We start from the raw sequence: 18,162 nt of genomic DNA on the forward strand, positions 1-18,162 counted from the left end.
ACCAGGGAAGCCCCCATTACTACTTTTGTATTGAAGGCAGGGGAGAGGAGTCATCTCAGTTTCTCTCAGTTGCTACCTTCCATTGTTAACATCATCTTCCAAGGCATTAAACCCAAGGCCTGGCTGATATGGACAGGCTCTAGCCAGCTTCTTGATATTTTGTTGCCGTTTAGTAACTATTGGTCTGAAAATATATCTCTTGATCCTAATAATTAATTGTCTTGCTATGAATTGTAAAATTTATTCCCAGAGACTTTGAAGCAGTTTGTACCATTTCCTTCACCAGAAGGTGTAATTAAAATACAAAATTTCCATGGTGATTTGCCCAGGTACTGCTTCTTCTACCGCCTACATTTCTTTTTTCCTATAACAAAGCATCAGCTCCTGTCTTCAATACAGAAGTTATTGGAAATGTAGCCTTATAATGCATATACAAATGTGAGGTATCAAACAGGAAAATGAAGAAGTGAAAGAGCCCTGGCTGCCTGGGAAATCAGCCCCCAGGTGGGTGATTGCTCTCTTTCCTCTGGTCTGAGGAAGGACTGGCTACCACAATGCATGGGCTTGGTGCACTGGGTTGGGTAGTATAGCATGGAATATACTTTTAATTGCCCACCTAATAGTCATTTCCCATCTCTCTCTTAGTAGAATCCAGCCCCTGGCCACAGATCATGATTTGCCTAAGTCAGTCACAACTATCCTCTTGTCCTTTGTCAGACTGTCTGCAGCTTATCCGATGACATTTTAGGGTAAGTGTGACGGGGAGTTTCTGGGAAGGCTTTTGCCTGACTGATAAAAGAAACAAATGTAGCTGACACTCCCTTTTCTTTGCTCTTTTTTTCTGCCTGAACTCAGTCCTGATACTGTGGTGTAGCAGCCTTCTTATGACTATGAGGTGACTAATGTGGTTATGAATGGAAACCGTAGGCAAAAATATAAAAAGCTCCCAGCTCTGGGTCTTAATGACATTGCTGAGTAGTGAACTACAACTGTCAACATCTATATTTAAAAAAATAAGTAAAATTTTAAAGCCACTGACAGTTGGACATTTTACTTGAATTTGAAAGCATTCCTGCTCAGACAGATATGTGCTACCATTTTCTCCATCATTTTATCTCAAGGTTACCTTAGTATTTGGGTAATACAAATTTATGATAAATTCTAGTAAATTTTTGACTTATGTTACATTTTCCAGTATTGACAAAACTTTATTTTGCAAATATATTTATAGATTTTTGTAACCAAAAACTAAAGGAAGGAAAATTAGTTGTCCATAGGTTATAAGCAGTGTAATTCCAAGTTGGGTTGTAAGCAAATAACTCACGTGACTAAAATTTCCATTCTGCAAGGGTATCACACTTTAGTATTTTAATCTGGAACACATGTATTTAATTTTATATTCCCACATCCCATTGCCACTTCTCTTATGGGGAGAAAATTCTAAAAACCATGTTTGAGTATAAAACTCTATTGTCAATTTACATAATCCACTCTAGATTTAGCCATCATGTGTGATATTGTGATAGTTTTCCTTTCACAGAGAGGGATAATTTCAAAGAACTGCTGCAGAAATAGAAAAAAAGACTCCCTGACTTCAGACTATACTACAAATATACAATAATCAAAACTGTATGGTACTGGAACAAAAACAGACATATGGATCAGTGCAACAAGATAGAGAGCCCAGAAATAAACCCATGCACTTATGGTCAATTAATTTATGACAGAAGTGGCAAGAATATACAATGGAGAAAAGACAATGTGTTGAATAAGTGGTGCTGGGAAAACTGGACAGCTACATGTAACATGTAGAACATTCTTTAACAGCATATACAAAAAATAAACTCAAAATGGACTAAAGACTTAAATGTAAGGCCGGATTCTGTTAAACTCCTGAAGAAAAACATAGGCAGAACACTTTTTGACATAAATCGCAGCAAGATGTTTTTGGATCTGTCTCCTAGACAATGGAAATAAAAACAAAAGTAAACAAATGGGGCCTAATTAAACTTAAAAGCAAAGTTTTCCTTTGCTGTGTAGCAAAGGAAACCATACACAAAACAAAAAGACTACCTACAGAACGGAAGAAAATATTTGCAAAGGATGCTACTGACAAGGGATTAATTTCCAAAATATATGAACAGCTCATACAGCTTAATATATGAAAAAAACACACAACCCAATCAAAAACTGGACAGAAGATCGAAGTAGACATTTCTCCAAAGAAGACATACAGATGGCCAACAGGCACATGAAAAGATGCTCAACATCCCTTAATTATTAGAGAAATGCAAATCAAAACTACAGTGAGGTATCACTTCATACCAGCCAGAATGTCCACCATCGAAAAGTTTACAAATAATAAATGGTAGAGAGGGTGTGGAGAAAAGGGAACCCTCCTACACTGTTGCTGGGAATGTAAATTGGTGCAGCCACTATGGAGAACAATATGGAGGTTCCTTAAAAAAGTAAAAATAGAGTTGCCATATGATTCTGCAATCCCACTCCTGGGCATATATCTGGAGCAAACCATAATTTGAAAAGATACATGCACCCCAATGTTCACGGTGGCACTATTTACAATAGCCAAAATAGCAACATGGATGGACCTAGAGATTATCATACTAAGTGAAGTAAGTCAGACAAAGACAAATATCATATGATATCACTTATACGTGGAATCTAAAAAAATGATACAAATGAACTTATTTACAAAACAGAAATAGACTCACAGACATAGAACACAAACTTATGGTTACCAAAGGGGAAAGGTTGGGGGGGGGAGGGATAAATTAAGAGTCTGGGATTAACATACACACACTACTATATATAAAATAGATGAATAACAAGGACCTACTGTATAGCACAGGGAACTATACTCAATGTCTTGTAATAACCTATAATGGAAAAGAATCTGAAAAAGAATATAGATATGTGTATAACTGAATTACTTTGCTGTACACCTGAAACTAACACAACATTGTAAGTTAACTATATCTCAATAAAAAAAAAAGAAATAGAAAAAAGATATCTCTGGATTTAACCACATAACTTTCGATCTTTATGGTTATGGATTTTGGAGACTGTCTTCTGTAAAATATATCATTTTTTTTCTGTAATAATAACTACCACAGTTCATCTCATTTGGTTTATTGTTTTTTCCCCCTGCTCTACAGTATCAGTTACAAGGCAGGGGTCATTGTACCTGGCACATAGTACATACTCTCTAAAGGCTTTCATGCTGAATAAATGAATAAACTAGACAGTCTTCAGGTTTTTTTTAAATGTAGGCTTTATTTTTTAGGGTACTTTTAGGTTCAGAGCAAAATTGAGCAGCAGGTACAGAGATTTCCTTTATATCTCTGCCACCACATGCACTACCTCTCCCACAATCAACATCTTGTACCAGATGGTACATTTGTGACAATTGATGAACCTACATAGGCACATCATTATCACCCAAAGTCCACAGTTTACATTACGGTTCACTCTTGGTGTGGTACATTCTAGGGTTTTGACAAATGTATCCACCATTATAGTATCCTAAGAATTATTTTACTGCCCTAAAAATCCTCTGTGCTCCACTGATTCATCCCTCCCTCTCCCCTGACTCCTGACACCCACTTATCCTTTTATTGTCTCTATAGTTTTTTCTTTTCCAGAATGTGGTTTAGATGGAGTCATACATACACTGTGTAGCCTTTTCAGGTTGTCTTCTTTCACTTTTTTTTGGAAAGAAAAAAGTTTTCAATTCCTTTGGGTAAATACCAGGAGTTCAGTTGCTGGGTTGAATGGTAAGAGTGTGTTTAGTTTTGTAAGAAACTGTCAAACTGTCTTCCGAAGTGGCTGTACCATTTTGCATTCCCACCGGAAGTGGATAAGAATTCCTATTGCTCCACGTCCTTGCTAGCACTTGGTGCTGTCAGTGTTTTGGATTCTGGCCATCCTAATAGGCGTAAAAGAATATGTTTTCAATCTGTGAACTCCTGGTAATGATTATCACTCAAGATTTTCTTTCTTTACTTTTCTATAAGACTGGAAAATGGAAGATGAAATTCTTAAATTTTTCTTGATTATTTTTAACCTTGAGACAAATTTCAAAAACATTAAGAGGCTGTTGATCTTTGCACGTGAATTTTCCTGATCTGACTATTTTTTATCATATTTGTTCCTCTTAAAAATCAACAGATATTGAATATATTTGGCTCACTATGAATTATAAATTAAAAGATAACTTTTCACAGGTCTGATGAGTTTTTAACATCTATATTTATTTATATTATCCTGAAAGCAAACATAAAGTTTTCTGGAGATGGGACTTATTATTACTTAAAGCAAGAAGTACTAGGCTCTGTACTGTGGAAGAGGAACCCTGAAATTATAAACCTGCTAGTTCACACAGGCTACTTGCTGCCCTCTTTCCCTCCTGAGGGAGGGAGAGAGACCCTTGTACCCTAGTCCTTTACAATCCTTTGTTATGTAAATAACCAATTCTGCAGATCAAAGTTCCATTCCCCATTTGAAAGGTAAATAAGACTCTAAATCTCTCCCATTGTCTATGGCTATTCAGTTATCTTTAAATTTCAAGGCTTGTTCTTTCAGCCAAGTTCCAGTGTTCTTCCCTCAGAAAACAGAAAGATGAAAATATTTTCTCTAGATTACTACAAGGTCAATAGCCAAAATAATGTTATGTTTCATTAAAGTTTTTATTTTCTTCCCTGAGGGGAAAAAAAGATAATTGATCTAAGAATAGTTAGACTCAAAATGCCCTGCCGGAGTTTTCAGAAGAAATAAGCCAGTGACTACCCCAAATCTGAAGTAGCATCCATGTGAGTAAGGCATTATCTAGAAGCTTGACAAAACTGGTGGGAAACAGCAGAGAAAATCATGTGAAGCCAAATCACAGCAGACCTTCACCTTACCTTGAACGTCTGACCATACCTCACTTACTTAGCCATGATATAGGAGTCACGAAAACATCAGAGCTATAACTTTATGTAGCCTTTCAGACTAGATTCATCAAAGTGTCCTCCTCTCCATCCGGGATGACAGAATGGAAGCGTTGGGTCAGACATACCATTTTGTCTTTTTATTTTTTTGTGCCAACACCCAATGAATAGCCTTTATGTATTTAAAAGTACGTTCCCTTCAAGTACTTATTAGTAAATTATGTATTTAAAAATGTTTTCTTCATGTACATATTAGTACATGAGTACATTAGTACAATCTTATTTGTACATTATGTCAACAAAAAAAATTAACCAGTCTAAAAACGAAATGGAAAATTTTATTTGAGCCAGACTGAGGATTATTAGAGGTCAAAGCACAATTATATAAGTTATATAAGTTTTTGAGACAGAGGGTTATACGTTAAATGACACATTATTGACAGGTTATACAATCCAGATCTACATGTACAAAGCGCATAGTGGCCCCCTTACGAGATTAAAAAGGAAGGTTACCTCCTAAGAAGTTGTGACCCTTGATGAAATTAAGAAAGAATATTATCTCCTAAGGAGGTTTGATTAGCACAGATGCACAATATACACTAAAGGGGAGGGAGGAGGCCTGAACAGGCAAAGAAAAATTTTATGTTTAAATTTTTCTCGTCTTGCCATAAAATGTGAATTTTATTCCATCAATTATAATATATAAAATAGTCTGTTACAAAATTACAGATATAAGCTCAAACCCATCTGTACTGGACAGCTCACTATTAATATTACATTTCTGTGGTTTTACACTAGCAGCTTCTAGTCAAGGGAAATGAGCTCTGAAAAGCTGTCTTATGGAATGAGTGAGTTGTGGATATTTTTTCAGGCAGATTTTTAATTAAAGTAATGAGTTAAGTTTCCTTACAAGAGAATATGAGGCATTGAGAAAACATGATTAAAGACAACTGGTTAATATAGTGATGAGTGGAAGCAAAAACGTGAGTATGAAATAGAAAGGAAATAAAAATGAGCAAACAATAAAAGGCAACGCTGAGTATAAAGTCCAGTGTTACATCTTTTGCTATCCTGACCTTGCTGCATACAGGGAAAATACACACTGAAGTAAAGCAGGCAACAATAAGAAAAAAAAAATTTAGAAGCTTATTCCTTAGCAGGATATGTTGAAGAAAGAAAAGATCAGGGTGGGCTAATGAAGTTTAATATGATGCCTCTGCTGTCAGTTTATTTTAAGAAAATCTAGATGACAAAGCAAATAAATCAAGGCTCTCTCCAAATGTAGATTCATTTCTGCAATTTGTAGTACTTGGGTGGTGCCACGGCTTGTGTTACTAGGCCCAGGGGCTGCCCAGCGCACAGCAGCCTGAGGCCACTAAAGAGGACCTCTGCCTTCCAATCCCCCAGGATGCTGTGGTCTGAGCACTGCTGCCCTGGAATATAGCGTTATACAGCCTCCTGCTCTGACAGCCAACAGATGAACAACATCTAAGGAAAGATCTTAATAGTGTCGGAGTGCCAAATGAAAATGAGGCTGAGAAAGTAGAGCGACAGGCCATTTTACTACAACTTCATTAACACATTCATAAATCCATACTTTTGTATGCGCATTTATTTTTTCACAGTCCCTTGTTAAGGTCACAGATGCTCAGCAACTGCTCTTGGCAAGCTGGAAGAACAAGAGAAACAGAAGCAACTGAAATGTATGAACAAGAATGGAACAGTTTGTTTTTGAGTCTACAACACTGCTGAGTAGTTTCTGTGGAAGGAATCTAGGAGAAACGAGAAGAGTTTCTTAGACATACATGTCCTCGCACAGGAAGAACTAAACGTATATTCCTTTGCGCTTGAGAGTAATCTGGAATAATATTCATTGCAGAATTACAAGAAATGGAGGACTGTTATCGATATATGATTCTTCTGCCTTATGAATAATCACAATGAAAAACAAGTGACGTATTTCTCTTTTGATATTTTATGATCCGGGGCTTGAACCCCTCAGTCTTTGGGGAGAGCATCTGCAGTTACAGCTGTTCTCCCATGTGTGGGTTCCTGACCCAGGGGTGTAGGTCTTGACTGTGCCGCCTCTCTGCCCCTCCTGTCTGTCTCCTTGTGGGCCCTTCTTTGTATCTTTAGTTTTGGAATATTATTCCTGCTAGTCTTTAGGTTGTTCTCACAGTTACTTGTAAACGGTTGTAGTCTTGGTGTACCTGTAGGAGGTGGTGAGCTCAGGGTCTTCCTACCCGTCCGTCTTGGCCCTGCCTCTCTGTAGGCAGCTTTATAAGTGGAAACACAGATCGCTTCACTTTCCTATTCAGAGCTCTTCATGCTGTTCATTCATATCAGATGCATTTAAAAGTAATCAAGTTTCTCACTTAAGCTCCTCATTATCTGTTCCATCCTATTTCTTGGGCTGACTTTCTGCTACTGCCACAATTATTATTTTTTTTAACTTTTGCCACAGTTATTTTTGATACAGCTATAATGAAATACTAGCAGGTCCCCAAATGTATAATGCTTTTTCACTCTCTATCATTATCCGTGGTATTTCTTCTGATTGGAAGGCTCTTCCCTTTTCACCTCATTTATTCTGGTAATTCTTTCTCAAATTTCAGTTTAAGTATTGCCTCTTTCAGAGAGCATTCTGGATTTTTGTCAGATCCCCTTTCTCTACTTTTATCCTTTCCATCACAATGCATTGCATTTTACTTACACCAGTTACTTGTCTCTTTTTCCTCAGGAAACTCTAGCTCTTTGAGGGCAAAAGCACATCTTATCCTGGTCTGATTTTAGCTTATGGTATCATGCCATAGTAATGCTTTTACATAAATTTTTGTTGAATGACTGATTAAATAAGAACTCAGGGGACTTGTGAGGAAGTGCACTGTTTGAGAGGGAACACGTGAGGTAAGTGGAGAGGTAGAAGAGATGAACTCTTCCTGTAACTTTACCAGAACTGTCTTTGTCAGGCCAGGTAACCAAGCTATGAGGGTTCAGGGTCTATGATTGCTAGTCATTGGGAATAGCATATCCTAGGATTCAACATATGCATTTGCATTGAATAAGTTTCTTTCGTATTTTCCTGAGTTTCTACTCAAGCAAAATTTCTAAGTGGATAGAGTTTAGGAATTTTTGCAACTTTTCTCTCTATTTTACAATCTTAAGATGTTTTCTGATTTGTTTTAACTCATTTATCATTTCATTCATTGAAAATACATCAAAAATTTGATAGTAATCCAAAATGCTACTTAATAGCAATTATATTTAAAAATATGATTTTTGGATGGAAGAGGGATTAGATTTTTCTAGTCTAATCCCTTCATTTTGAAGAATCTGAAGTCTCAATGGTTAAGTTGGTTACCCAAATCACACAGCACACTAGCGATTAAGGAGATTCATCTTGGAATCCACTTAAATGAATGAATTTTTACTATTTGTTAATGAAATTGTCTGGCTATAATAAGAATCAGCCACAAACATTATCACCACAGTGTTCATTTGACAAGTTCTGAAACACCTGGATAACATAAATAGCTGCTGCTTTTAGTATGGTCAGACATTATGAGATTCAATGTTTGCTGAAAGATAATGTTTTCTAAGATCCATTAAAGTATACTAAAGCATGTTTTTCAAAAAGTTAAAATCATGACTCTCATGCAAATATAGAAAGAACACATGCCAAAGATTTTATTTCGCTCATTAATTGATGAAGTATCAGCAAGATGGTAAAATGTTCTAAGGAGAAGTCAAGAATGGAGACTTACATAGTCATTCAAAGACATGATGAAATGAATTAGCTAATATGTACAAACTGGTCAGTGCCCTACATGGCAATAAAATGGTAATCTTTGGGATTACCTTTTTGGTTGAACAGAAGAATACAAGATAACAGTATCTGAGCTCTAAAATAATTTACAACAAAGACACACATAGGTGACATGTATATATAATTAAATAACCCCTGGGTTACTCTGTCAAACAAATGCCCCATATGACTTGCAACCATAATTTAAAATATATATATATATATATATATATATATATATATATATATACACTATATATATACTATATTTTTGTGATATCCTGCTGTATCTAATGACATACTAAGCTTTCCAGTTTTATATAAACATTTGAGTGAAAACTATATGAAGAGACTAATATCCAGCAGAAACCCTTACAACTCCTGACTTGTTATGCAGGGTGTGTGAGAGTATTGCATACGTTAAATGAAGGAAAAGAAAATTCTTGCAACAATAATAGCTTACCATTTATTAGTCTCATTATCCAAATTTGGCAACATGCTAAATGTCTTGAGTATATTTTTATCACCCTTACTACAGCCTTAAAGTTAGGAATTATTTATACACAGTTAACAGATGGCAAACTACGAGAAAGTAAAAAAAGCAGATTTGAATTAAACTCGACCTGCCTCCAGTGTTCATTTTCTTGCTGCTTCACCTTGATGCTTTTTTTTTTTTTTAACTGTGGCTTTTCTCTTTTGCTATAAACCTTCGGAAGAATTGGGGCTGAAGTTATTTAGTATATGACTGATATTTTTATCTCCTGGAAAATAGCACTTAAATGGCCAAGGAATAATGGCATATTAATTGATAATAACATTAATATTTTTTGAACACATGCTTCTTTCCAGTTCCTGTGTTAATTATATAACCTGCATTATCTTACTCAGTTTTCATAATGGTGCTATATGAAAGACGATTTTGAATCATCAGTGATAGCACCTGACAGTAGACTTTGTTTGACTTAGGCAAAAAAATAAATGAATTAAAGTGATGTTGGAGAGCTGACAGAATTCCCCAGGTGCCTAGAAATCCAGTCTTGGAGGATATATATGAAGGAATAAAGCTTTATGTAGCCTTAATTCCTACGATAATACCAGGTAACTGGTACAGTGATAAAATGGCCAGCACCAGTGGCACACAGGAGCTGCTGCACATTGCATGGCCGGGGCTCTGGGCACTGCTGCCCTCTGAGCCCTAGCAGCATTGCCACTGCTCCCCGAGGAACGAGGAACAGGACTTGGTTGTAACTGCCTCCACTCCCAGAGATAATCATCTGAGGTCCTTAGTCCAGAACAGGTGCCTGTTGCTAGCATCGAAGTAGGCAGGGCACTATCTGGCATTTTAAGTTCCCGCGTTGAGAGGAGGCTCTGTTTCCCATCAAGATCGTATGGTGGGGAATTTTCATCAAGCTTGGAAGACTCAGATGCTAAGTGGTCTAAAAGAGCAACTAGTGACCATTGTACAGGTAAGAAAATTGAAGCCCAGAACTACCAAATAATTTTCAAAGAGACACACATGTTATTAACTGGCAGAACCTTGATTGGAACCTAAATTTCTCAAATCTCTGCTCCTAGCCCCCTTGTGTTCTGGTAGTTTCCTGCCATCCATTTCTGGTTTGGTGAGCTATTCCCGTAGTCCTCATTTCTGTTTCTTAGAAGTCACAAGTGTACACTTCTTATTATTTTCTCTCTGCCTTGCTGCTGAGGGGTCCCTGCTACTGTATCTCTATTTCATTTTAAGGACCAAAATAATCACCCACTAGAGTTTGCCCATGTTACTCATTCTAATAGCAGCTCTGAGTGCTTTGAGATTCTTTACACAGGAAATTTGCACATACTTCAACCTCAACCATGAAATATTTTGTTTTTAAATGTGAATTTTCAATCCTTTTTGTACATTACCTCCTGTGAAGCTATATACAGATGTAATGACCTTCAGTCTTAAATATTTTGAACACTGAATAATAACTGAATTTTTAAAATAAAACGTTTTTGAAAAGATAAACGTAAAAAAGCTAAAATATGAGAGAAAATATTTGTAGACTGTAAACATGTTTGAAACAGAGGGAAGCTTTTAGGCATTGTCAGTTGCTAGGAAACTCTATCTTGGTTATATAGTTTCAAAATTACTGATTGTCTCAAGCCTTGTTTCAGGTCCATAGAGTACTAACAGGAACAAAAGAAAATCTGATGCAATAAAAGGCTTTTTTAGTTTTCATTGCTTAAAAATGATGATTACCAAAACAATTAATTGAAGAAAATGCTGTACCAATATAAGGTTCAAATCATATAGTGTCCATTATTTGGAGGCCTGGGCTTAAATTACTGTATATTTATGAAGCTATGAGGGTGTGAATTAATTATATTTTTGGAGGATTAGGGTCATCGTCTTAGAATTATACATACTATTAACTACTTCACAGGGTTTTCATGTAAAATCAATAATAGCATTTTGTACATCACATGACATGTATTTAGCAGATGGTATCTGAACCAGAGATGCATTTGTTTTGCATGTATTCAGTCTTGATGAGCCCTCATGCAGCCTTTCTTCTTCATCTGCTCCATCATGTCTCAGTTGGCTTATGGCCATAGCTGGTCAACAGTTTTTCTCTTAGAGTTAGCCATCTTTCCTAAACCAAACCCTCGTCCTCTGGGGAAGTATAGTTGCATAAAACAGATCAACAAACTTTCTTCCCTAAGATTCAGTAAGTTGGGAAAAAAAAAGGTAGGAGCAGTAGAACACAAATGAAAGAAAGGGTGCAAGTTCTTTCCATAAACTTTGAAAATTGTCATCCATAGACAGAATTTTCCATGAATTGCTGATTCCTCTCCAATTCCTTCTGAAATAGGATAGTGGGAGAAAAAGGAGTGGACACATTTCTTAAAACGCCTAAGGAAAACAGAGGTCTAGAAGGAAGAATCCAGCACAGGGCTGTGGGGTGGCAGTAAGTTGGCAGAACAGGGACAAATGCAAAATGTAAGCCACAGACCACCAGTACAGGTGAATAGCACTTAACCTGGGTCAGGGAAGTTCAGGGTTTAGCAAGTTTGTTTTTCTCTGAGAAGGAAGAAAGTGGGAGAGGCCTGGTAAATTTCAAAGTTCCTATTTCTGATTACCAAACTGAGACTTCAGAGAATGGAGGAAGCAAAGACAAAGGGAATAAGAAAATTAAGAACCGGTTAGAGGTACTGGTGACCAGAGGAAAAATGAGCAGAAACCTCAGCTTAGTGTCCTTCTCTACTGCTGCAGATAAACAATGTTGTATCTGAAGCTAATTCTAAGTTTTGCTTCTGTTCCAAAACTTACTTAGTTCTGTCCTCGAAATATTAGTCAACGAATGCGCTTAGAAAAGAGAATACAATGAGTGATATAAATAATGGAAACCCACAGGAAAAATAAAATTATCAGCAGGTTATATGACAGAACACTTTGAATTCCAAGAGACTTCACTAAAAAATGGAAAAAAAACAGGAAGATAATTAACATAGTTACATCGACAATATATCAGAATCAAAGCATTACTAGAATGAAGCTAGTAAGGAAATATAAGGAAGTAAATATTATATTCACACTATGAATATGAACAATATTATGCCCAGTGATGAGTGTAGTAAGAAGTACGTAGAACCCCTATGCAAATATAACTTTTGAAATAAGCTGAGGTTCTTAAAAGAAGACTTGAATACATTGAAGAAACCACCTCATTCTTGAAAACTCCGTATTTTAAATAGATGAATTTTCCTTAAAAGGGTCTGCAGATAAGATGTAAACCCAATAAAAAGATCAAGATTCTTTTTCAGACTCGGGAGTGAAACTTCACAGAACTATTCTAAAGTTCATCTGAAGAATAAAAATAAGTGACTAGCCATAGAGGGTGAGGAGACAAGGACTAACACTGAGAACAGTGAACACAGCCTGCTGGTAAAATATATCAGGATACTAAAATAATGGGAAAGAAAAGGAAGCTGGGTCTCTAATTCCTTACACCAGAACACATTCAACATATAATATACAAATTCAAATCATATAAGTCTGAGAAGAATATATACATTAGTATTTTTAACAAAGCATTTTTTGATTATGTTATGAAACCAAGGATTCCAAAAATAAAGTACCTGAGTTTGACCTATGAAAATTTAATCTTCATTATGACAAAAAATAAAAATAATAAACCTCCATAAGGTCAATGCCAAAATAAGGAAAAAGAAACGAAGCTACTTTGGGAAAAAATAATTATCACATATAAGAAACCAAAAAATGTTAACCTCTAATGTTATATGTCATTGGGGGCAGTTTGGAGAGATGGTCTGGGCAGGAAAATCTTCCTGGTAGAGAGGTATCTGAGCTCCTTTTGAAGAATGTGAGGCAGGGGGATCAGGAGAAGAAGGGAATGAAGTTTATGGAATTACAGATGTATAAATCTTGAGGCCGAGAATAGCTAGAGATGAGGCTGAAAGTATAAGCAGAGACCAGATGATGGATGTGATGATAAAGAGCTCACACTTCGTGCTGTAGCTGATGAAAGCCAAACAGACATTTTAATCATGTGAATTATATTGTTTCTGCATTTGAAAACATCAGTTGAGCAGCACTGTTTTGCATGAATTTGATGGGAACAAAATCAGATGCAGGCAGACAAATTCACAGGCTATTTCAGTAGCTCAGGCAATGGCTTGTGAATGATGACACTTAAAAAAAGAAAGACAACCTTGAGAGATATTTAGTATCTTGTGGGAAATTGGATGTGAAGGGAGAGAGAAAGAAAGAAATGACTTATAGCCCCTTTTATATTGACTTTGTACTCCTGAAGTACAACAAAAGAGGGAAAAAGTAAGGGAGAAGAGAAGGACTTTGGAGGACACTGAACACTGAAATTTAAACAGAAATTAGTTTATTCTGAACTTGGAACCATCAAATGTTAAGGTGGTCAGAAATTCCATGTTTTCTCTCTTTTCTCATTGTCTGTTTCTTTAAAATACTGAATTCTAGTATCTGCAGTAAGAAGAATAAGAAGAATCAATATTTTTGAGACAAAGATGTTCGTATTGAGGGAATGCTAACTCTTACAGTGTTAAAGTACTTACTTGAAAACATAAACTTTTTAGTTATTTGATTTCCCCCCTTAGCCTACACTGATACACTTTAAAAAAAAAGTTGTATATGGCCGATGAAATCTAAAGAAGCTAAAAATTATTCCATACAAAAAATAATCCACCTGTTCCAGTGAATTCACAGCTGTAACACATTTCACTGACATCGGCCCACATCAGTAAAACAATTTTCTGTTTACCGCTGATTTTAGAACATGCATCATCTGGCCTCCTTATAAATTCTGTGCTCTTTTTGTGTTTCTACTATTAATTAGCTGATTTTTCTTTCTTTAAATCTCCCAAATTGTGAACTCAGAAATAGTCTAAGTATGAAGCATTTAAGTTCTCCAAAGTAGAGTAAGTAAACTTAAAAAAAAAATCCACTTAAGATGGCAACACTAATCCTAGTTTCCCTTAAGTCAACGCAACTAGAACCCAGGACATGGACAACGGTCTGAGCTGTTGCCTGAGTGGAATTGAGGAAAATTAAGGACAGAATTCAGATAAGAGAGACTTCTATGCAGGGATAACTAGAACCAGGAGTGCTGTGGGGTAAATATATGTTCAGTATTATTAGGTAATACCATATGTTCTCCAAAAAACTTAAACATAGGTACACTTGCACCAGTTGAGAAAGGGAGTTCCTATTGTTCCAGATCTCATTGGGACTTGATATTTTCCAGCTTTAAATGTTTTGTTATGAAAAATTTTGGTTCGTTATTTGTAAAAAATAAAAAAATGCCATTTTGCCCATTTTACTGGGTGTTTTGCAAATATCTTCTATCAAAATGTAGCTTATCTCTTCACTGTCTTTATATTGTCTCCTCATTAACAGAATTTTAATGTGTTAGAATGTATTAATGTTTAGCTTTGTAGTTTGTGCTGTGTTTTAAGCTTCCCTTCTCTGCCTTGATGTCATAATCCCCTAGTTGTCTCCTAAAATTATATTCATCTTTATTTTTTAATTAATACCCCTGAAATTTATTTTTGTGTATAATGAGATTAGGGACATTACTGGATTTGATTTTTAATAATGGTGATATTAGGGATGATTTCTCCCACATGGATAACCCAGTGTTCAAGCAACAGTTATTGAAGTCATCATTTTACCACTGATCCAATCTAACAATCTGCATAATTTTGGTCTTCTTAGTTGATTTAATTGATCTAGGTACCATCCTTAAGGAAGCAACTAATTTATGTCTTAACACAGATTCATAAGTCTTGATATTGAGTAGAGAGCAGTTACCCCCAATGTGTTTTTCAGCTTTAAGTATGTGTTGGCCATTTTTTATTTTTACAGTATTCCTCCCTTCCTTCCTTCTGTCCCTCCCTCCTCCCTTCCCTCCCTTCCCTCCCTCCCTCCCTGCGTTGGGTCTTCGTTGCTGCGTGCGGGCTTTCTCTCGTTGTGGCGAGCAGGGGCTACTCCGTTGCGGTGCGCGGGCTTCTCATTGCGGTGGCTTCTCCTGTTGCAGAGCACGGGCTCTAGGCACGTGGGCTTCAGTAGTTGTGGCACATGGGCTCAGTAGTTGTGGCTCACAAGCTCTAGAGCGCAGGCTCAGTAGTTGTGGCACATGGGCTTAGTTGCTCCGTGGCACGTGAGATCTTCCCGGACCAGGGATCGAACTCATGTCCCCTGCGTTGGCAGGTGTATTCTTAACCACTGTGCCACCAGGGAAGTCCCTACACTATTACCTTCTTGAAACAACCCATCCAACTCCTAAATTTGTCAGTTAAATTGTTATTGGAATTAAACTGAAATTGTTTCATTGGAATTGAACTGAATCTGTTTTATTGGAATTGCATTGAATCAACTTGGGAAGAATTGGCCACTTTTCAGTTCTGAGTTTTCCAATCTAAAAATGAATTATGTCACCATTTTGTATCTTACTTTAATGTTTTGTGAGATTTTGTAAAAAATATTTTTAAATTAAAGTACACAAAATACACGACAATAAAAGCACATGAGTAAGAGTGTGATTAACATGAAAGGTTCTACTGTCATTGTAAGGGTGAATCTCAGTTTTTAGGGACCTGAAGTTTATATAATTTTTGACTCTGTCTCTTTCTAGCTTTATTGAGATAAAATTGATATATAACATTGTATAAGTTTAAGGTATACACATAATGATTTGATACATGTATATATTGTGAACTGATTTCCACAATAAGTTTAGATAACACATCCATCTCCTCACATGGTTCCTTTTTTGTGTGTGTGATGAGAACTTTTGAGATCTATTCTCTTAGCAAATTTCAAATATACAGTGCGGTATTGTTAACTATAGTCACCATGTTGTATATTACATCCCCAGAACTTATTCATCTTATAACTGGAAGTTTGCATCTTTAAACCAACCCATTTCCCCCTCCCCGCTACCTCTCACCTCTGGCAACTACCAATACATTCTCTGTTCCTATAAGTTTGGGTTTTTTAGATTCCACATATAAGTGAAATCTGTGTATTTGTGTTTTTCCATCTGTCTTATTTCACTTAGCATAATGCCCTCAAGTTTCATTCATGTTGTTGTAAATGGCAAGATATCCTTCCTTTTTATCACTGAAAAACATCCCATTGTATACATATATACCATATTTTCTTTATCTATTCATCTGTCGAACATGTAGATTGTTTCCACGTCTTGACTATTGTAGATAATGATACCATGAACATGGAGGTATAGAAATCTTGTCAAGATAGTTATTTCATTTCCTTTGGATATATACACAGAAGTGGAATTGATGTATCATATGGTGGTTTTATTTTTAATTTCTTGAGAAATCTCCATACTGTTTTCCACAGTAGCCCCACCAGTTTATATTCCCACCAGCAGTACACAAGGATTCCTTCTTCTCCACATTGCCAACACTTGTTATCTCTTGGCCTTTTGATAATAGCCATTCTAACAGGTATAAGGTGATATCTCATTGTGGTTTTGATTTGTATTTCCCTGATATTAGTGATGTTGAGAAACTATTCATGTACCTGTTGGCCGTTTGTAGCATATGTCAGTTTTGATTTCAAGCTACCAACTTGACACTAAACACAGAATTGAAGAAAGAATTGACTAATTCTGTGCAATCCCCTTGATGTAACTCATATAAACATTTGTTGACCCATAAAATGGATCAAAACTAGAATGGACTGGATAATTTTTATAAAATTTCTGTAATTTGAGAACACCATTTTTTGGTAACTTCTGACAGGCAAATCTCTTAACTTAAAACTGTAATAAATGTAACTATTCTTTTTTTACATTTATTACATTTTTTATTTTTATTTATTACTTTTTTTTTACTTTTATTACAGTGTTTTAAAACAACACTGAATATTCTTTCTTGCTATTTGAGAAGATGTTGACCTAGTTCATTTTTTGATTTACATGCATTCCAAGTAAACATAAACTTCTCATGCTCTCTGGACTCTTCTGGACCTTTGCAGGGTCTCAAATTATTTTGGTCGGATAACTCATCAGGTTTAGATGTCTCTTATAGAAGAAAGTTTAGAACAAAACTGCTATATAGCCTTTAGTCCTGGAATAGGCTAGCTAGGATCTCAAAACATTTCTTTTTTTTAACATCTTTATTGGAGTATAATTGCTTTACAATGTTGTGTTTCTGCTTTATAACAAAGTGAATCAGCTATACATATATCCCCATATCCCCTCCCTCTTGCGTCTCCCTCCCACCCTCCCTATCCCACCCTTCTAGGTGGTCACAAAGCACCGAGCTGATCTCCCTGTGCTATGCGGCTGCTTCCCACTAGCTATCTATTTTACATTTGGTAGTGTATATATGTCAGTGCTACTCTCTCACTTCGTCCAGGCTTAGCCTTCCCCTCCCCCACCCTGTGTAGGATCTCAAAACATTTTGATCATTGAATTAAAAATATATCAGTTTGAGAAGCATTAATTATGTCAATTGTATGTTCTACGTAATTTTCTATAAAAGTTATTGGGAGTGTGATTTTGAAAAATAACAACCTGCCTTTCAGTAAGAGAGCTGAATAGAATTATGGTTCATTGTACCAAGCCATAATGAAAGACCCCAGTGCATATCAAGTTAATGTATGTATTCACCAGATGAAGCTGCTACTGCCCTTTGGGTGCGCCCTATTTTTGCACAAATTGCTCATCTTAAAATTGCTGCTGTGTTTTACTGAGCTGTATAATTGTGTAATCAGATTACTTTTATTCAAATACACTGCATTATTCATGAATATGTGTGCATTTTGTCATTTGGACATTTGTTTGCTAAGGCCATTTCATCTAGCAGTGTCAGAGGTTGTCAGGACCACATGTGTCAGATCTGCTA

At 36.1% G+C, this 18,162-nt stretch overlaps 1 protein-coding gene across 4 annotated transcripts in view; it reads right to left on the reverse strand.

Moving 5' to 3' along the window:
* LOC309664083 (uncharacterized protein) overlaps positions 1 to 18,162 on the reverse strand; it is a 124,998-nt gene that overhangs the window by 41,321 nt on the left and 65,515 nt on the right. Inside the window, exon 3 of one of the 4 annotated variants that reach the window (XM_082469087.1) lies at positions 1,007 to 6,618. The exons of the other annotated variants lie outside the window; for them this stretch is intronic. Within the exon in view, the coding sequence (XP_082325213.1) occupies positions 6,598 to 6,618 (21 nt within the window). The 3' untranslated portion in view covers positions 1,007 to 6,597. Of the gene's footprint in view, positions 1 to 1,006; positions 6,619 to 18,162 lie in introns of those variants that run through there. 4 annotated transcript variants of the gene reach the window in all.

This window comes from Balaenoptera physalus, assembly GCF_965194825.1.
Source record: "Balaenoptera physalus genome assembly, chromosome: 7".
In the NCBI taxonomy this organism is placed as follows: Eukaryota; Metazoa; Chordata; class Mammalia; order Artiodactyla; family Balaenopteridae; genus Balaenoptera; species Balaenoptera physalus.